Below are 21066 nucleotides of genomic sequence, written 5' to 3'. Positions count from 1 at the left end.
ATCTTTGACCACTAGATGGCACTGATGTTTAATGCTGCTGCTACACTGTACCCTGTGGCTCTGTTTTTGTTGCAAGACACCAGGCAAACATGGCAACGACCTCTAGGTGTGGATTTCGCAAAGTAAAAAGAAATACACGTTTCTTGACCTATGATTTTTAATAAGAATTACATTGGTATGATTGTTCAAGTATTTTTGCCCAGCATTCATTTTTTACTGAATGTAAGTTCTTTGTACGACAAAGAGGCACTAACTATTACACACTGTCCCTTTAATGTAGATACACTCGCAACATCATTGGTTTTACTATAAATCCAAAGTAAGTCGACTAAGAACACTCAGAACGAATAAATAGACTAAAAACGTACAAACATTAAAACGTCTGAATTTTACTTGAGAATTTCAATAAAGTTTTCTCATTTAAAGCGTCATCATTAAGCGACCGAAAAGGCAACATAAGAGACATAACGTCGTGTTTCGCGAGGTGTAATATTGAGTTTATTTGCGGACGTGGGATAAAATGTCGTTTTATATATACATATATATTTAATTCCACACGTATATTTTATTTTTGATAAGCACCTATACTCACCATTTGCTCTGTAGTATGTATTCCTGGTTGACAGCGACAACAAAATAAAGTCGAGGTGGGGGCCAGCAGTGTACCTTTGTTTGAACGATGGCAACGCTAACAAGACAAGATCTCAATTTTGGACAAGGTAGGCTGCAGAGTAGTTAAATGTAGCTTTTAATATTCGACATTGTTTCTGTGTTCATATTCTTTGCAAGATGGTGCTGTCATTGCACTATTTTTATTGTACTATTTGTTCCATGCACTTACGACTTAAGAGTAGTTACAAATGCTACCTTGTTAAAATAGTATTTAGTATAACTTGGGATCTCAACGCTTTTAAGTATTTTGTTACATGTTTGTGCTGTAGTAGCACGTCCAATGTTGTTGTAAGCAATGCACCCTGCTTTGTTATTAATGTCAACAAAGACAATTCTATGGTAAAACTATTTGGTGATGTGGAAATGGCAATGTAGACGATTTTGCTAAAGCTTATTCTGGATCCACCCTTAAAAAAATCTGTATTTGTTTACATATCGTCGTGTATAAAGATGCAGATGGCAAAGCGCATTTAAAAATAGGGGAGACCGAGTACAGTTGTAACACATTTTGCTATCTCCCTCCCCATTTTATGATCCTAGGTTTTAGTTGTCGCTAACTTATATACATGGTACTTTAATTTGTACTTTACAAGTAGACATCAATGGTAGATTGCAGATTAGCTCCAAAAGTGTTTGGCAGTGTCTCAAACAGACACAGTGTTACAACCGTACCTAGTACCGGTTACGGTTGTAGCACTGCTAGGGGACAGTTTCAACAGTGTGATTTATTATTGCAAATAAGCTTCAGATAGTCCAATATTAGAAGAATAATTTAGTGAATAGAAATATTTGACAAGAAAAGCATGGGATAGAAAGAAGTACAAGTTTCATATTCTTTTTTTATGGGCAGCATTGCTTATCAGAGACTGATAAGCAGTTGTGGCAAATGTATAAGACAGTGCCTGGGGTGAAAAGCCTTCCAAGGTCAAATATAAATGTATAATATATATTATACCAGAGCCATATCTCCCTAGTGGAAGGTGGCTAGAGTCAGGAACACGTTCATATTTCTGATTCTTTCTGGGAGATTGATACAGAGGAGGGGATTTCCAGCCCCCTCACCCAACCCAACTGATGTGTTGGGAGTCATTAAGTGAGCAAACCCCCCAATTCCAACCCCTAATGCCGAGCGCCAAGCAGGGAGGCAATGAGTACCAATGTTGTAAGTCTTGGGTATGACTCGGCCGAGGCTTGAACCAGCAACCTCCCAGTCTCGGGGCGGGCGCCCTACCCCCAAGGCCACTGAGCTGGTATATCTGGTAAAATGCTTGCAACAAAACATTGTACCCACTTTCCTCTTTTTATTTGCCCTTATATTTGTTAATACAGAAGTTGTCATTTGGATGTGTTACAACTGCCCCCGTACCTATCAGCCATCACCAAGCAAATAATTTTCTCTGTGGTTGTTAGCTGGCATGATAAAACATCAGATTGAAACCAAGAATGTGGATGTTACAGCCATGTTCCAAAAATGTGTTGTTTTTTTTACCATATTTGTCATGAAACAAAAACCGTGAGAAAGAAAAAGTTTTAAATCTTAGCAGACAAAGTTTTTTTGACCATACAAATAAGACAATGTCCCTCAGTCTTCAAACGTCTTGTGTGAGGTGAAAATGGAAAGGGGGGTATCCTATATCAGTGGCGTCAATAAAACTCTCTTCCAATCGGTCAAACTTTGACTGTTACATATGTCCCCGTGTTACAACCGTACCCGGTCTCCCCTATACCCCCTCTAGTCGTTGCTGACATCTTGTGTGAATTCCTGGAAGTTGCCATCCACCTAATCCTGTATGTCCGGGAAGTCTACCCTTCTGGAATATTTCAGAAGCGGAAGAAGTACAATGTTCCTGTGCAGGTACAGAATGATCTAGATAAATGAACACATTTGACAACTACTTTATCCTCCCACTTCAAAGGTTGTTACTCTTGCAGATGTCATGTCACCCTGAGCTGAATCAGTATATACAAGATACACTTCAATGTATAAAGCCACTCATCGAAAAGGTAAAACCTAAACTGTGTAAAACGGTACCATGTCGGTCTTAAAATTTCAACTGGTTTCATATACTCCATTTTCTGGGGTGGCCACCGTTGCTAGGGTCTGGGTGAGGTTGGGCTATATTTGATTTTTCACCAGAAAAGCTCAAATTAGGGTATTACACTTTTAAAAATATATTTATTTCACACAAATCCATCCATTCATTTTCTGCGCCACTTATCCTCACCAGGGTCCCGAGGGTACTGGAGCCCATCCCAGCAATCCTCGGGCAGTGGGCAAGGGAAACTCTGAACTGGTTGCAAGCTAGTCGCAGGTCACACAGAGACATACAACTTACTAGCTCATTTACACTTGGGGAAATAACCGCCAAATAACCTTCAATGCGTGTTTTCGGAATATAGGAGTGCCCGGAGGAAGCCCAAACAGGCACGGCGAGAACATGCGACATGCGGAACCCTGGACCGCCGTACAACGGGCTTCGCGCTAACAACACTGCAGCCATGCCGCCCTTTTTATACAAATAAAGGTCTTTAAATACTAAAAAAAGATAAGAAAATCAATAAATAAAACGTCTAATCTTGTTGTAAAAATGTTTGTTACATTGTTATTAATAAAAATAAACACAATTCTTATTTTAGCACTACATGATAGAGTAAATATTAAAGACTTAAGAAATAAATATGTTAGTGGAAAATTAAAGTGAATGCTTTCAGATTCAAATGTGTGTATATAAATTGAACAATTTATATCCTTTAACTTTCTGAACATGAATTAAACTTATTACATAAACTGTTCTGCACACGGATTCTCGCAAATTTATTAAGGTAACATTAAATTGTATCCGCACTTTTTGGGCTGAAGTTGTCTGCCGCCACACAAGTCACACATTACAGGAGTCTGACAACACACAGAAGCAAAAAACAGCTAACTTAAGTTTTGCAACCATGGTCAGATAAAAAATACTTAAAAAATTTGGCTCGAAGGAAGAAACTCACTGTCAATCACCTTACAGCTCATGAGATGTGATCAGTTTGAGTCGTGATCCTTATACGTCCACAACTTCAGCAGTTCCCCGTTTTTATTACAGTTCAGTCACAGAGGATTTGGGATAAGGATGTTAATACATAACAGGGGGAAATCATCGTAAAAAGGGAACATCAGACAGAAGCGTGCAACCTTTTCCGAACAAGCAAATGGTTGATGAGTTTGGACAGCTCACATCCCCAAAGACGATAAGACTCTTCAAAGCAAGGAAATACGTTATCCAACTGTTAAGGTTCTGTAGTTTTCAATGTTTGTAGTAAATGCATTATACATTTACACTACTCCTATCACTTACAGAAAATTACATGCAAAGTGTATCCACCCTGAGAGGCTCTTGTTTTGCATTTTGATTTAAGTATAATATTTTGCAAATCAGCTTATTTGTTCAACTTATAGTGTGTGATGGATACACACTTTTATGAGTTAAAAAAGGAAGTAGCGAATCATATTGCATGGCAGACGCACATAAATCTCAAATATTAGCTTGTAAATTGATCCCCAATATTGAGCCATGCCTATCTAATTACCACAGAGGAATCATCCATATCAAACCCGCACAGTCCAAAGTAATATTAAGCTTTTATATTATGGTGGTGGACCCAAACCAATGTACACAAATGGCCTACGGGCTGCGAGCTTGAGGTCCCTGGCTTACACCTTTGTTATCCTTACAGAATGATGCTGAGAAAGTGGTTATAGTTATTATGGACAAGGAGCATCATCCAGTCGAAAGATTTGTGTTAGAGATTTCTCAACCACCGCTGCTCTCTATAAGGTTTGCAATCTCTTATCCACCACAAAATATTAACCTTTGTAACTAATATTATATTTAATACAATATTTTCTTTTTAGCTCAGACACGTTACTGTCTCATGTGGAGCAGCTCCTAAGAGCGTTCATTCTAAAGATCAGTGTGTGTGATGCTGTTTTAAACAATAATCCACCAGGTGAGATAACTGAACTTTTTGCTTAAGTTTCCTCACATAGGTAGTGAAACCATGTTATTTGCTTTTCTCTCAGATTGTTCATTTACAGTGTTGGTCCATACTAGGAACTCTGCAACACGCAACATGGAAAAAGTGCAGGTAATCAAGGTGAGAAGACATGATTAAATCATTTGCACAACAAAGATACAATGGTATGAAAAAGTCCGTGAACGTTTCAAAATTACACACATTTTCTGCATAAAATGACAGTCAAATGGTAAATGTCATTTGTCAAAATCACACAAAAACAAAAACAAGGTCTACTTTACCTCAAACGACAAAAGCATTTTCTAGGTTTCCATATTTTGATCAGGATAGCATGATATTAATGATAGAAGGGGGAGGAATAAGTAACTGAACCGTTGGATTAATTATGTTGTGCTCTCTTTGGCAGAAATAACTTAACTAGACACTCCCTGTAGCTGCATATCAGCCTGAAACATCGATCAAGACTAATCTTGGCCAACTCTTGTTTACAAAACTGCTGTAGTTCATTTAGATTCCTGCAATATCTAGCAAGAATTGGTGTCTTCAGGTCATGCCGCTGCATCTTAAAAGGTTTAAGAGGGTTAAATTCCTCGTGCAGTTTTATGCAAACATGTGAGATCATTAAAAAGAATCTCATACTTTTGCATACATGAATTCGCTCTCTGAATTTTGCAACTCAATGGTTTTATAGGATTTCCCATGGATAGTTGCTGATGAGCAGGAGGTCCACATGCAGGAACCCAAACTCATCCCGCTGAAGACTTTGACGTCAGACATTGTGAAGGTGAATAACTTGATGTCCTAAGTCATGTCCAAAGATACTGAAATTGAATTGATTATGTAAAACAACCCAAATTGGAATCAAACTTTGCATAATCCAACTTGAAACTAATTTAGTTGCCTGTAATGTTGGTTATGATTGTTTTGTTTTCCCACATATTTTCTCCAAACATGGTGCTAGGGCTGCAACAACTGTTCGACAACAACTAATCACATCATCGATTCGTTGTATCACATGATTGATGAGCCACTAAGTACATTCGATGCAAAAGAGTGCACACAATTCCATTGTAACGCTGAGAGTTATAGTACGACTTCGGTTATTAAGTAAGTTATGTTGTATTTTTTCAGACTACAGTCTGCTATCACACCAAACTCCTAGATACTCGATCTTCTTCACAATATAAATATATACATATTGTTCTTATTTCCATTTAGTTTCATTTCAGAACTATTACTTCATATTCATTTTATTTTTCAACCAGCTTCAGCTTCAATCGAAACCCTTTTATCGAAAACAAAATCCAGTGTGAATTGAGTTTTTTGCAAATCCATTAATATATCTGTGATTTACATACATACAGAAAGTAGGAATCAGTCAAGTTATCAGTATCTGTCTGCAGATTTGATCAATTTTCAGTATTGTTAGGAAAAAAGCGATTATTGTGCATCTCTACGCATTACTGTGAAAACTTAAGCGATTTGTGTATTGTATACTTCACCACTACTTGGTTTGCATTTATTTATTTTTTGTCCATTTGGAACAGATGCAGCTCTACGTGGAAGAACGAGCCCAGAAGACGTAGCAGGAACGAGGACAGACAGAAAAAGTCAAGCTGTAGGGAATGAAATGTACAGCAGGTATAATATCAGTTTCTCCATTGGTGTTGGTCCATGGACTCATTTTACATTTACAAAAGAAAATACATGCTAATATGCTATAGTCGTACAGTCGGAACATGAATGTCAGATTTTTTTAATGCAATCTGTTAGTGCTTTGTAATTGTCATCCTTTTAGAATAACATTAAAAATCACAAATGTGCTATCAAACAACAGGCCTTTTCATGTTTGTGCGCACCATCAGCATGTATGGACATAATATCCTGTGATGTATCCCACGACGAAGGCAAAAATTAGCGCCACCAGAGCTCCGGCGGCCTTCACTATGGTGCCAGAACTGCCGGTACACGTTTGGTTGTAGACCCTGAACACAACACATCATAAGGCAGTATTTAAAAGTGACAGCATGTAATAATTCGCCACTAGAGGTTGTCTGTTGAAATTAGAGGTTGACCGATTATTGCGTGGGATGATTCTCGACACAGATATTTGGGAATTTGATGGATATTGGTATTGGCATTTTTATTGATCTGACGGAACGATTAAATATATTTAAAACTGGGTTATTTAGGGTCAGATGCAGCAGAGCTTCGCTCTCTCCTACTCCTCTCTCCTCAGACGCTACCCACCCCACGTCTTCTGATTGAATAAGCGACCAGGGGCAGAGCCACTGAAGCAGGAAGAATAACTAACGTTGGAGCGGCCACTCTGCTAACTCGGCCCAACATGCCTGTGAAGCAAGGCCGCTGATAATGTTGAGATTTGAACAAGTCTGTGGTAGAAAAGCTGTGTGTTTTTCGATTAAGAGAGAGCACTAAAAAGCACACTAAAGTGGAAGGCCGAGTGATTTGCTGTGTGCAAACAGTGCCCACACTTTTCAATTCGCAAGCTCCGTTGAAAATTTTGATGCAGTTTTGTTTTAAGTTCATTTAGGTCATGTTGGTTGTATTGACATTTGTATTTATTTTTGGGAAAAAAATCAGGGAGTTAAGTTTTTATATACCTTAATACAAGTGGCTGTTATGCCTAATTTTATGTCCTGCACTGTAAGTTTTTTGTTTAAGTGAAAGATTAGTCATGTTAGTTGTATTGAAATTCTATTGTTCTTACTGTTAAAGGTGTCAGAGAGCTATAATGGTTTTATTTCAATTGATAACAAAGATTCTTGTTTTCTTTTTGAATTATTAAAAAGTTCTTGGGCCATTTTTTGACAGCTTTAACAGCGAATGATTATCAGCTCAAAATATCGGTTATCACCCTTCTCTTAATGCTAATATTCTGTATCGGCCCTGAAAAAAAAATATTGGTCTATCCTTAGTTAATATGCAGTTAAAGCGTGTGTATTTATTAGAAAACACACTACGGAAGCCCAGAGGATCCCAGTTGTCCCCCCCCCAAAAAATTGATACACTGGGGGCGGCTGAAAGGATCGAGCAACTGGAGTTAGTCAGAGTTAATTTAGCTCCGTTAGCTGAAGTTGCTAACTTAAACGGATAGCAGGTGAAGCTACGAAAGAGTGTCCGTGGGAAAAAAATGGCGGCGACTTTCTTAACGCACCACCGGGACAAGCTACAGTACCTTAGCAATATTGTCATCCAGGCTTCTGTAGCATTAAGATTGTAGCCAAATATGCCAGTTATGGAATATAATTTCTGATTTAGAACCTAAAATCATGTTTATGAAATTGTATATGCGTTTTTGCTTATTTGAATTACTAGTGTTTTTGTCACAAGCCTGAAATGGAGACAGGACCTAATAGCGTTCGTTAAACTCAGTTTATTGAAATAAAGAGCAGTGCTTGCTTCCACGATCTGATGAGCGTCGGACACGGGTGGCTGATGACAGGAACGCGGAATTGGCACTTCCGCGTCGAGCGAGGATACTCGTGGATGGCAGGAAAGCTGGTCGGTAGCCGGGACAGGGGCGCAAGGGCGGTAATTGAGTCCAGAAGAAAGGTCGGCAACAAGTATCAGGCAGGAAACGGGGCAAAACAGGTCGATGGCCAGGACGGAAAAGCAGGGCAGGAACGGGTCCAGAAACAGGTCGGCAACAGGTAATCAGGCAGGAGAAAACAGAGCAGGAGATTGTCGGAGGGTACGGTGCTTGCCTAGCAAAACTGTAGGTTCGCAGGACGGCGCTTTTAACAGGAAGCCAGGGGGTTTAAAAAGTGTCAGGGAGCCAATCAGCGACCAGGGCTGTTGGCGCCAACAGGGCAGCCGCAGGTGCCCCGAATCAGTAATCATGACAGTTTAATTGAAATCAAGTTTTCAGAGTGCCCGGAGGAAACCCACGCAAGCACTGGAGAACGTGCAAACTCCACACAGAAAGGTTCGATCTCATGACCTCAGAGTTGTGCCCCGGACGTGCTAACCACTCAGGCGCTTTAATATCTTGTTATCAATAGTGCTGTGGCAAAGTGACGATTTAGTATCTTGATAGGCTACCGTTTTGCAAGTTAACATTTGTAAAAATTAAAGAAATTACTCATCAGAGAAGCTAAACAACGTGATTCTAGATTGGAAGGGGAATATAAAATTGTTGTGGTTAGCATTAACTGTTGCAATGTTACCCATTGTTTTTTTCTGTACTTACTGTAGAGGAACTTGGCTAATTTTTTTATTTATTTAGTTCAGAATCTAATTTGGTGGTTACCCAGTTGACCAGCAGATGGTAGTCAAGGTCTACCACAGAATTAAAATAGTCTAATTTATTTCAATATTATTCTGAATGAGCAATCCTCAGGAGAGATTTTTTTATTTTGTTGTTCATTCATTTTGATAGGAATGATATGTTGGAAAAACGTTCACACGCGCAGAATGCACACACTGGTTAATTGTAAACACTTTGATTTATTAAAGCAGCAAGAAAATCAATTCTATAAAACAAAGAAAACACTGTGACAAGACAAACTTGCGCACTTCCAATCAACCAATATGTAGGAAAGAGAGAGGAAGTATGCATTGATTCTTAAAAAAAATGATTCATAGGGCGTTAAAAAATAATCAACTAAGCAAAATAAGAAAGTAAAATAATTTGAAAAATGTATTGAACCTTAATGGCAGACAGTTGTACATCATCCTTGTAAAAGATGGACGGAGTCCTATTTAAACCCAACATGAACTTGTTTATTTACAGAACACGATCTAGCGTCTTTGCTAGTTTACAAACATGTCTCCAGATACCACGCGGTCTTCCTGTGTGTACCGTAATAACGCGTCTGCCGCGCAGGCACAATCAATTACCGTACATGACATCTCCCCCCTTTTTTTTTTTCTTTTTTCACAGCATTATCATCCGAACAAGAACAATTAGTCCCCTGTGTGTGTTGTCTCTTCCATTTCTTAACCCCTCTCCCCAAAGGCCATAATGAATTTTAACTCATTCACAGGTCAAGTCTGTTAACAGGTTTACACACCCTTCCAGACCTTGTCACAATCTGTCTTGGTGGAGGTGTGTCGGATGGACATGTAGCCTGGACTGCAGGGACAGTCTCTTCTTGAATGGTAGACTGTAACTAGACCTAAGATTTATGGCCCGAGCCCGAACCCGAACCCGAACCCGAGGCAATTTCGGGCCGGGTCGGGCCTGAAATGTCAGTCATACGGTCGGGTCGGGTCGGGTTCGGCCCTGCTTTTTTTTTTTTTTTTTTTTTTTTTTTTTTTTAAATTAATTAATAATTATAAATATATGTTCATTAAAAATATATACTTAAACTATGTATGGATACTAGACCAAGGAATACTTGTTATAAAATAAATAATTTGGATAAAACGGAGAAGGAGCTGTAATTGCTTTTAACGGAGCCAGAGCATGCTCTGTGCACGTGACGTGACGTGAATGCTGTCCTCTTAATAATCTTCCCCTCCGCAAATTCGCGTGATTTTGGCCTGGTATCCCCGATATGGAGTCGGACCAACAAGAAGTTGTTTTATTGTTTTAATAAGCGTTTTATATAGAATACGATCGCTTTTGTCGGAAGCGTACATTGACGTTGGTGACATTTTCATCCGCGTTAAAAAACGCAATTTGCAGAATAAAATCACGCTTTATTGTTTAAATAAACGCGTTATATAGACTAGGATCTCCCAATTATTATAATTAGCTCGCTTTATTGTTTTAATAAGCGTTTTATATAGAATACGATCAGGGGGGGGGGGGAATTTGCATAGGAGTCGGAAAAGGGCACAACACGTCAACACCCCCTCAATGAAAGTGCTGCGCTAAAATCTTAAGGACGTACTACTACTGCTGCTGTGGATTATGGCCCAATGATCAAGTCGTCAAAATGACGGACGCCCTTAAATGTTTTCGCTACCTCAAAAAAAAAAAAACGTCAATGACAGATTGTCGCTTAATGTAACATCTGCAGTGCAGACACAGAAATATAAAAGATGTAAATGTTTATACAGTTTTATTTAACTTAGGCCTAGATGTTGTAACAAAAGGCAGAGTTTAATTTGTTATCATAAATCACCCTTCCTTATAAATAAAATATGCAATTTCGGGCCCCTTTCGGGCCGGGCCAGCAAATCCAGTTAATTAGTCGGGCTCGGTCCGGGTCGGGTTTAATACCCCTCGGGCCTGCGTCGGGCTCGGGTGCTTTTTTTTGGCCCGATCTTACCTCTAACTGTAACTGCACTTCATCACTTTCTGTAGACGATGCTTGAGTGCGGCGTATAGCTGACGATGTCAGGAGATGACGACGATTCCGCCGTAGAACAGCACCGTCTTGGGTGGTGATATTGTAGGATCTACTTGTAGCAGCCTCTCCTGAGACAACAGCTGGTCTAGACCATGACTTTTCTTGATCCAGCCTGGTGTAGACCGTTGCTCCTGGTTGTAGAGCAGGTAGGAGTCTGGCTCCGTGACGGCGGTTGAAGTAATGCTTAGTAACTGCTTTCTGCTTGGCGTCGTTCACTTTTACCGTTTTCCTGCTGGGCCATCTGGGCAGGAGATTCTTCTCCAAGGTTGGAACTGTCGTCCTGATCCTCCTTCCCATTTCCAAACACACTTGGCATGACATCACTGTGTCCTTTAACTGCTTGGACAGCCCTGGCCACCACACTGATGTTTTGGCTCTCTCTCTACATTTGACCAGGCCTTGGTGCCCCTGGTGTAGTTTCTCCAGAATTTCGGCCCTCATAGAACGTGGCACGACAATCCTGCACCCTCTTAAGACTAGGCCGCCTTCAACGGAGAGCTCTGACTTCACTTTGGTAAACTCCCTCGCATCCAAAGGGACACTACTTATGTGTTCAGGCCACCCTGACCTGATAAGCTTACTGACAAGCTGTAACTCTGTGTCAGTTGCAGTGACGTTTCTAATGTTTTCAAGTCTCTTTGGTGAAGCTGGTATTCCCCCGACTACTGAGGCTACATAGCAGGCTACATCACTGTGTGTATCCACATCCCCTTCGCTACATGTCAGTGGGCTGCGTGACAGTGTGTCTGCTACCACAAGAGTTTTACCTGGTGCATACTCGGCCACCGCGCTGAATCTCATGAGCCTCATCAGTAGACGCTGACATCTGAGAGGAACATTTTCCAAGCTCTGATTGTTGATAAGGGGTACCAACGGCTTGTGATCCGTCACTAACCTGAAACGTTCAAGGCCATTTAGGTATCTGTCAAACTTTTCACATGCTTACACACCTGCCAGACACTCCTTTTCTATCTGGGCATAACGTGTTTCTGCATCAGATAGTCGTCTAGAGCAGTATGCCACTGGTTTCCAGTGTTCTCCATGAAGTTGTAACAGCACACCCCCCAGTCCAAAACTGCTAGCATCTGCTGACACTACCGTGGGTTTGGTGACATCATAGTAGGCCAGCACCGGTGCAGTAGTCAGTAATTCCTTTATGTTTTCGAAGGCTGTCTGTTGAGCATGTCCCCACATCCAGTTATTCTTGTCCTTCAGCAACTCATGGAGCGGCTGCCCCACAGTGGAGAGGTTGGGAATGTACCTGCCAAGGAAAGTCACCATTCCCAGGATTCGCTTTAGCTCAGTGACATTTACTGGAGGTGGCATTTTCCGAATTGCTGCAACCTTCTCAGGATCAGGTCGAATCCCTGACTTGTCGATGAGATGCCCCAGGAACTTTAGTTGGCTTTGCCTAATGGAGCACTTCTCCTTATTCAGTTTAAGTCCAGCTGACTGAATACGATGCATCACTTTGTTGAGACGTCTGTTGTGTTGCTCCATATTGCTCCCGTAGACCAAAATATCGTCCATGAAGACCTCTACGCCTTCCAACCCTTGTAGAGTCTCCATCATCTTCCTCTGGAAGATTTCAGGTGCACTAGTAATTCCAAATGGCAAGCGTTTGAAGCTGTACCGACCAAATGGAGTTATAAAGGTTGTGAGCTTGATGCTGTCTGGATGCAGTGGAATTTGCCAAAACCCGCTGGCTGCATCAAGTGATGAAAAAACAGTTGCTCCACTTAGCTTGGCTGTTATCTCATCCACAGTAGGTAGGATGTATCGCTCCCTTTTGACAGATTCATTCAGTCTTTTGAGATCAACACATATGCGAGCTTTGTCTGTGTTCTTCTTTGAGACAGGGACCATAGGTGCACACCACTCAGTAGGTTGTGTCACGGGCTCAATGATGCCATTACTCTCCATTCTCTTTAGCTCTTCTTTTACCTTCTGGAGCATCGGGAGTGGTACCCGGCGTGCAGTATGTACAGCATACGGCTGGGCATTGTCTTTAAGCTGTATTCTCACTGGCTCTGTTTTCAATGTCCCATAGTCTGCGTGTTGCTAAATGTTCAAACTGATTTTGTCTATTCTCCTCACAAGATTCATTTTCACTGACATTGAGCGACTTAAGAGATTATTAGTGATCCCCTCTACTACATAAGCTGTTAGTGGATATGATTTTCCTTTGTAGGTTACTGTGGCCTGGAACCTCCCTAGACAATTTAGCTCTCCACCTGGGCCGTCCAGTGGAATGTCTGGTGGCTCCAACACACTTTCTGGAGTGTATGCGTTGTACGTCGCCTCGCTGACTACATTCACATCTGCCCCTGTGTCGATTTTGAATGTTATTGGGTTTTTATTTAGCCGGAGCTTAACTAACCACTGTTCTTTTACATTTTTCACATGTGACACAGCACCCAGGAAGTATGCTGACTGCTCGGGTTGTCCTGACTGTTCTGCCCGCTCACTAATCTCATTCACTTGCTTTTTATTCCTGCACACTCTAGCCCAGTGCCCGGCTTTGTGACAGATATGGCAGGTAGATTTCATAGCAGGGCAGTTTTCATCTTTGTTATGCTGTGTTTTTCCACATTTAAGACATTTTCTCACATTTCCCCATTTTCTGTCTTTCTCCCCACCTTGTGGTTTAGACTTTGGGTATCTGTAGCTCTGCCTTGTAACTTCATGCACCGTCCCTACTGCTTCTCCTTGCATGTTGACGTGCGCAGTAATCTCTTCCGCCTGTCGAACTACTTGCACAGTCTGAGTCAATGTCAGGCCTTCCATCAACTGAAGCTTACGCGACACTTCCTTGTCCAATATTCCAATAACTATCCGGTCTCGGATGTTTTCCTCGCGGCTCGTGCCGAAATCACTATGTTCTGATAGTTCATATAAAGCCCTTATGAAGCTTTCTGCCCTCTCCCCAGGCTTCTGGAAACGCTGATGAAAACACGCGCGTTCGTGGATGATATTCCTCCGCGGAACGAAGTAATCATCAAACTTCTTCAGCACAACGTCATAATTATCCTCTTCACCGTCATTAGCAAAAACAAAAGACTTGAACACATTCTCCGCCTCGCTTCCCATTGCATATATCAAGCAGCTTACTTGAACTTGTCCATCGTCTTTGTTTAGTTTCGTAGCGATTCTGTAGCGCTCGAAACGCTGCCTCCAGTCCGGCCATTCTGACGGTTTCTCGAAAGCAAAGTTCGATGGAGGATTAAACTTGGCCATTATGACTTGTCTCCTTATCTGGATCCTTTCAGACTTCTGACACCATGTAAAAGATGGACGGAGTCCTCTTTAAACCCAACATGAACTTGTTTATTTACAGAACACGATCTAGCGTCTTTGCTAGTTTACAAACATGTCTCCAGATACCACGCGGTCTTCTTGTGTGTACCGTAATAACGCGTCTGCCGCACAGGCACAATCAATTACCGTACATGACAATCCTCAAATTTGGCAATCATTCCCTTCTTCGTCTCGATCGTTGTTACTGTTTTCCACTTCCCCTTATCACTAATTTCTTGGGATTCAATAATATTATGACAAATGGGCAATAAAACACAGTTGATCACAATAAAACTAGATGTGGTCTTGCCCAACACAATTGGAACAGAACAGGATCATGTAGAGGGCATGTTATATGTCGAAGTGTCCTTGGGCAAGACACTGAATCCCTAATGCCCCCAACAAGCAGGTAGGCGCCTTGCATGGCAGACTCCCTATTGGTGTGCGAGTGTGTGTGTGAATGGGTAAGTGTGAAGCACATTGTAAAGCGGTTTGAGTGGTCTCCATTGACTTGAAAGGCGCTATATAAATGCAGACCATTTACAATCAACCATCAAAGATTATTTCATGTTGTGTTAGAATGAAATTATGTCCAGAGCACCAACAATATGGGAGTTTGTGAAATTCTTTCTAGTTACCTTGGAATAGGGGAGGGACACTGCGGGGACATCAGCCGTTTTGTAAATACCTCTCTGCCTTTTTTGGAGACTCGTTTGTTTGCTTCCCGAGCAAAGGAGAGGGAGAGATAGGTAGCCACAGGCTCGCTTCCTTTGTCCTCCCTGTCCATGGGCAAAGGCGAGCCGTGGCACGCCAGGTCAGCTCCCGGTCTCGTAGAAAAAAAAAGAGCGCTTGCCTTGCCGCGCTCATTCTAATGCCATTGATCTCATAGACCACTCGGGGAATGTCATGTTACACATGCTAGAAAAGTTTCTAAGGGGGATGTACTTGGAGCAAGGAATTTCCACTACATGTATTTTCAGAATACAAGGCTCACCTAAAGAAAAACATTGGACAGATAGATGAAAGTAAGTTCATAGACTCATAGACCGGTAAATACTTTTTGGAAATGCATAGTTACAATCAAATGCTCCTACATCCATTTAACCATTTATGAATAAATTAATGCATTGTAGTGGTAAAACCAGATTTCCTAAAACTCATGCTCTATGAAATTTACATATATAATTAGTATTTCATGTTTTTATAGTCCAGTATGCCGTTTACTTAGTATATGAAAAATATTTTACAAAATAATTTTGAGAATGTGTGCCCTATAATCTGGTGTGCCTTATAGTCTGGAAAATAGTAAAAATGCAGATGAAAAAGTGACTCACTTAATTTGACTTGTACTTTGAAGCAAAAAGTAAATAGTTGATACCAAATACATCAGTGGTTTCCGTGGGTACATGATACCCTCCCGTGTAGCCCGCAGCCATCCATCCATCCATTATCATCCGCTTATACGGGGTCGGGTCGCAGGGGCAGCAGCCTTAACAGTGAAGCCCAGACCTCCCTATCCCCAGCCACTTTTTCCTGCTCATTCGACTGGATCCCGAGGCGTTCGCAGGCCTGCCTAGAGATATAGTCTTTTCAGCGTGTCCTGGGTCATCCCTGGGACCTCCTTTCAGTGGGACCTGCCCGGAACGCCTCCCGAGGGAGGCGTCCAGGAGGCATCCATATCAGATGTCCGTGCCACCTCAACTTGCTTCTCTTAATGCGGAGGGGAAGTGGCTCTACGTAGAGTACCGGCCTAAGAGGTGCTGATCCTCATCCCAGCCGCTTTACACTCTGCTACGAATCGATCCAGCGAGAGCTGAAGATCACGGCCTGAGGTAGCCAACAGCAGATATGCAATGCTGAGGCCCCCAAACTGGATTCCTTACCCACCAAGGCTGCACATAGAAATCTTGTCCATAAAAGTTATGAACAGAATCTGTAACAAAGGGCATCCCTGGCGGAGTCCTACTTCCACTGGAAACAAATCCGACTCTTTGCCAAGACACGTCAAGGACCACTTCTTTGGCTGCTACCCAGCTCTCTACGCACCCAACCCTTTTGCCCCCTCCCACAGGTGGTGACCCCATGAAAAGATTGCCCCATGTCGACCCTTCGGGCAGTGCCCGGCCGGACCCTTTGAGCAAAAGCCCGGCCACCAGGCGTTCACCAGCGGACGCCACCCCCAGGCCTGGCTCTAGAGGGGGGCCCCAGTAACCCGTGTCCAGGCGAGGGAAATTGTGGACCAAAGATTTGTGTCTTCAAAAGGGGTCTTTTGATCTGCGTTTTGTCTGGCCCCCCACCTAGAACCTCTTAGTCATGGTTGACCCTACCAAGGCCTTAAAGGATCATTGGGACATACAAACTCCTCCACCACGATAAGGCAGCAGATTATAATATTAGGTCACTAGTGATGGGTCTTTGTGATTTTCCAGTACATTTTATTTAAAACTGACCTGGGAGGTCTTCATTGACTTAAAAAGCGCTATATATATGCAGAACATTTATATTTGCATGATGTTTTAGTGGTTGACTGAGCCTATTTCAACTCGACATCTAATAATTACAACCCATTTTAATAACATAATAACGAAATGATAATAACATACAGTATATTGTTATTGGAGAAATGAATGTCAAACAGGTAGACCCTTGTGGCAAACAATAAAAAATATTAGCTCTCAGCTTAAAAACTATTTGTGACCCCTGGAATAAATCATGCTTTTCAGTCATCAAAACAAATGAATTATAAACCTTGCAAATTTACAACACATATATTACTGCCCAAGTGAAAAACAATGATTATGGATGAGACGCTACCTATAAAAAAAAGCACATTCAATCCTAAATTTGGAATATAGAGTCCTGATTAGCTCATGAATTGTGATTGTTTGCAAGGTAGTTTTTACATTCTTATTACGTTTTTTTAGTTTCTCATATAAACTGGAAAACTAAGGAAATATGAGCATATTATTTATTGAAAAAAATCAAAAACGTAAAAACACTACGACTAGAGCTACTTGCTCTCAAATTAGAAATAGAATTGTCTTTATTGTCATTGATGACAACGAAAGAACATTGTTTGCAACGAGATTAGACAGATTTTATCTTTGAGTACATATACAAAATACTTAAGTACAGTAGGCAAGTACTTCTCACATTTCTTTCTGCTGCTGGTTGTGAGGTCACGTTATACCAAAAAAATGAATTATGGGTAAAATTGCATAATGTTTAAACTTCCTGTATTTGTAACACATAAAAAAGCACAGAGAAAACAAGACAAACTTAACACAGTTAATGATTTAATTTAAGTTCCAGGACGCCGTACAGGTGCTTGAAATCCTCTAAAATGCTTGAATTTTAAATCCTGAGTTTTCAATGTTAGTAAACGCTTGAATTTTGGGTAAAGTGCTGTAAAATACCGTGCCCTGCGATTGGCTGGCAACCAGTTCAGGGTGTCCCCTGCCCACTGCCCGATGATTGCTGGGATGGGCTCCAGCACCCCGCGACCCTACTGAGGATAAGCAGTGTAGCTAATGAGATGAGAGATGAGGTGCTGTAACATACTCGAAATTGTTGCAATTGCCATCTTTCTTGCCAGTCTGACTCTATAGACCACTGAATAAATGAAGAAAATCTAATATTGAGTGAAAATGAAACCGACAAAACAATTTTAGATTTTTACACACTGAGCAGATTTAAAATTAGTCCAGATTTGGCCCATTTTTTTGTTTTTCATACAAATATCACCTTCTTTTTTGTCTTCAGTATTCAACTCAATTATTACCCAACACTTAGAGCCCTTTACGTGTTTGTAAACAAGTGTGATGTAGCCAAGCTGCGCGTGCATTGTTGATGAAGAACGGCAGAGTTCATGTCAGTTTATAACAACTCATTGACACGAAAAGATCGTAGATCATAGATAGGAACCGCTGAAAAAAGCACAAATTATTTGCTAGCTGTAAGACAGTGATTTTGTTTTAGTGATCAAAATAAAATAAAAAATATGAAACATTGGCCTTGAAAAGTTTTTGAATATAGCCATGAAAAAAATGTGTTCAAACCCTGAAGTTCAAAAGAGGTTCGTCAAGTTGAGCAAACACCTGCTTGATCAAATGTTACTCACCTGGTGAAGGTGGACTGTGACGCCTCTACGTTCATATTAATGTTGTCATCGTTCCAACGATTATATTCCACACTGCCACCGGCACTGTTGGCTTCCATTTAGGAAATATTCGTTCTCCTCTCGTCAATCGTTCAGGCCAGTTTGAGTTGTGTCAGCGTTCCTCTTATTGACCCCGCATGCGTGGAACTTGCCTTTGAGATTTATGGCCACATGACAGTCACCAACTCACAGGGCTCCCATGGACATAAATTACTATTGTTATATTGTGTGGGTTCAACCTTTCTACAATGACAAAGTCCAGTGGAAATGGTTGGTTAAACATTCCTTGGTCTGTTCTCAAACACTGTGATGGTGCTATAAATGGACTCAAAGTGGACTTTGAGGTCTAGCAATGTTATTAAGATTGCAATTGTCCTCTGATGCACTTTTTGTAAAATTGCAGCGTAACACTTAGTCAAACAGCAAAGTTGTTTGTTTTTGTTAAAATTCGAGTCAACCATTGACTTTCCCGCAGAAAAATATGAGAAGGATGTTTTGAGTTTACATTAACATCAATTTTTGTGGGTAGCCTGTTTTGTAACCGACTGTGAATAGTGAATTTCCGCAATGTAAGAAATATCTAGCATTGCAAAAATGACAACAGTATGACACGTAACACAAGTTTAACGTATAGACCTTTTTAGAGAATTCCAAACGCCACTTCCGCATTCTCCCGAGTGATGTTTTTGACTTCCGATAGCTTAGCTTGGCTTGCGTTAGTCGCGTTTTCAGCCTCGATAAACACAACAGGATAGAAGAAAGAAATGTAGTTCGGGGAGGACGTGCGCCATTATTGGATGCCGAAATTCACAAAAGCGTCTGAACGAGCGGCTTGATCTGGAAAGTTTTGACCACTAACCAGTCACGAAGTGGGGTTGTACATATGATCCATTGTTTTCATTCTTCATGAAGCCAAATAATGATTACAAATCGCGGATGTGGATTAGGGCATTTAGGGTGAGGAAATCACCCTAAAACGTTTTTGTCTGTTCCTTCCACTTTGTGGAGAAAAAAACGAAAATCCTTTTCCCCAAAAACGAGACGCTGTCTCGAAAGGCGAACCCCTTCCTCTTTGCATAGAAAAAGGAGCCGTCTTCAATAGGGTAAGTTAAGCTTCAGCTTGTCTTTCGCTAACACTGTTACTTCAAACATGTACCATCACAGTTGTTAGATTTCTGTATCTACCTGTAGTTGCCAAGTAAATTGTTGCCATGAACATCATAGCCTTGCAAGTTTAGCAGTATGCTATCGGTGTTTGAGTGGTACAGCAGGTTGCCAAACGGTAAAATGTGATTTGGTAGTCTACACCCTGGAATAACGGGAATATTCGTGATCAGATCGCAGTAATATACAGTGATCCAGTATAACAAACCAGAGTGCAGTTTGTTAGCTACATACTGTGTGTGTGTGTGTGTGTGTGTGTGTGTGTGTGTGTGTGTGTGTGTGTGTGTGTGTGTGTGTGTGTTTGAGAGAGATGTTTTTGAAATTGTGATACTATGTTCCACAGCTGCATTAATTTAACTCCATGTTTCTCTACTCCTTTGTTCAGATGTGACTGAAACTTGTGAGTCTGCGTCCCGAGATGTGTCAGAAACCTGCCTGCCTCTTTGTGAGCCTGCTACCCTAAATTATTGAGATGCGCAGACCCAGAGGGAAGATGAGACACATGCTGATCATAGGTACATCTCAAGAAAACAGCACATCAAAACAGGATAAGCAACGCAGTGTGAGGATCAAAACGTTCCTACTCTGGCTCGCACTACAGTCACTGATGATGGCAAGTCGTTGTTCACAGGAGTGCATAAGGCACAGTTTTCCGCTTCGGCGGCGTCATTGCTGCCATTCAGTGAACCATCCGTTAAGCTTCCCATTGTTGAACAAATCCTGATTACCTTATTGCAACTCAGACTAAACCTATTATTAGGGAATATCGCTCATAGCTTCAGCGTGTCTACAAGCAGGTCAAACTTAGTGATTGGTCACTTGATTGATGTTATGGGTGAGCAGTTCTGAGCCTTTATCCCCTTGGAGTTTAAGAAGAACTACCCTCGAACCACCTGCATCATTGACACTTTCAGCTGCTACGAGAGCACCAACACTGTGAAATATCTTTTTGCTGTTGGTCCCAATAGTGTCATCATGTTTAAATCCGACGCATATACTGGCAGAAGCAGTGACAAGTATATCACCAGGGACAGCAGGTTTTGGACTACCTGAAGGCTGGTGATGAGGTAATCGCAGACCGGGGATTCACCATACAAAACCTGCTTGATGAGAGATGGTTGACCAATGAGGAGGTTACACTCACCAGGCGGGTAGCCAATGCCCGCCTCCATGTAGAGAAGGTTGAAAGTAGTCAGGATTTTATCTCAAACCCTTCCCATCACAATGACACTGAGGTTGGATAGGATGTTGACCATCTGCGCTGGCCTTGCTAACATTGAGGGTCCACTGATTCGACTGCCACATGAGGTGTGAACATGTATTGAATAAGAGTTAAATATATTATTCAATAGTCAGATATATATTGCACAACTGTAAACTGCCCTTGACAAAATCAACGATTTTAGGAAGCATGTGACTGAAGACCACTAAGTG

The 21066-nt window shown here is 41.3% G+C and overlaps 2 protein-coding genes across 5 annotated transcripts; one reads left to right on the top strand and one right to left on the bottom strand.

Annotated features, from left to right (window-relative positions):
* Positions 1–435: 435 nt before the first annotated feature.
* mad2l2 (mitotic arrest deficient 2 like 2) lies at positions 436–6523 on the top strand. Its single transcript, XM_088333021.1, has 8 exons — positions 436–719; positions 2409–2527; positions 2605–2676; positions 4390–4490; positions 4568–4662; positions 4736–4809; positions 5381–5473; positions 6237–6523. Exons 1-8 carry the CDS (start codon positions 680–682, stop codon positions 6273–6275), a joined length of 633 nt encoding a protein of 210 aa, XP_088189147.1. The 5' UTR covers positions 436–679; the 3' UTR covers positions 6276–6523.
* Positions 3790–18575, bottom strand: smim1 (small integral membrane protein 1). 4 transcript variants are annotated; one of them, XM_088333015.1, is made up of 3 exons: positions 14124–14375; positions 11780–11907; positions 3790–6674 (listed from the first exon to the last, which is right to left on the bottom strand). In XM_088333015.1, the coding sequence occupies exons 1-3, from the start codon at positions 14247–14249 to the stop codon at positions 6551–6553; spliced, it is 378 nt and encodes a 125-aa protein (XP_088189141.1). In that variant the 5' UTR covers positions 14250–14375; the 3' UTR covers positions 3790–6550. The 4 variants fall into 4 exon arrangements, with proteins under 4 accessions (XP_088189141.1, XP_088189143.1, XP_088189139.1 ...); XM_088333017.1 differs by lacking the exons at positions 11780–11907; positions 14124–14375 and adding an exon at positions 18430–18569; XM_088333013.1 differs by lacking the exons at positions 3790–6674; positions 14124–14375 and adding an exon at positions 18430–18575 and having other exon boundaries at positions 9950–11907.
* Between the last annotated feature and the right edge of the window lie 2491 nt (positions 18576–21066).

The sequence above is a fragment of the Urocampus carinirostris genome, chromosome 3, assembly GCF_059441175.1.
Source record: "Urocampus carinirostris isolate Australia breed hairy pipefish chromosome 3, RoL_Ucar_1.0, whole genome shotgun sequence".
NCBI lineage: Eukaryota > Metazoa > Chordata > Actinopteri > Syngnathiformes > Syngnathidae > Urocampus > Urocampus carinirostris.
Note: the sequence above shows the minus strand (reverse complement) of the source record. Positions and strands in the feature narration are given on the sequence as shown.

Excerpts from the sequence above, each read along its gene's own strand:
- mad2l2 (XM_088333021.1), top strand. The coding sequence starts at position 680 with ATGGCAACGCTAACAAGACAAGATCTCAATTTTGGACAAG. Across the intron at positions 720-2,408 it reads AGATCTCAATTTTGGACAAG|TCGTTGCTGACATCTTGTGT; the intron begins GTAGGCTGCAGA and ends TACCCCCTCTAG. Across the intron at positions 5,474-6,236 it reads TGACGTCAGACATTGTGAAG|ATGCAGCTCTACGTGGAAGA; the intron begins GTGAATAACTTG and ends CATTTGGAACAG.
- smim1 (XM_088333013.1), bottom strand. The coding sequence starts at position 18,527 with ATGGAAGCCAACAGTGCCGGTGGCAGTGTGGAATATAATCGTTGGAAC. Across the intron at positions 11,908-18,429 it reads TCACAGTCCACCTTCACCAG|GTTAGTGACGGATCACAAGC; the intron begins GTGAGTAACATT and ends TGAACGTTTCAG.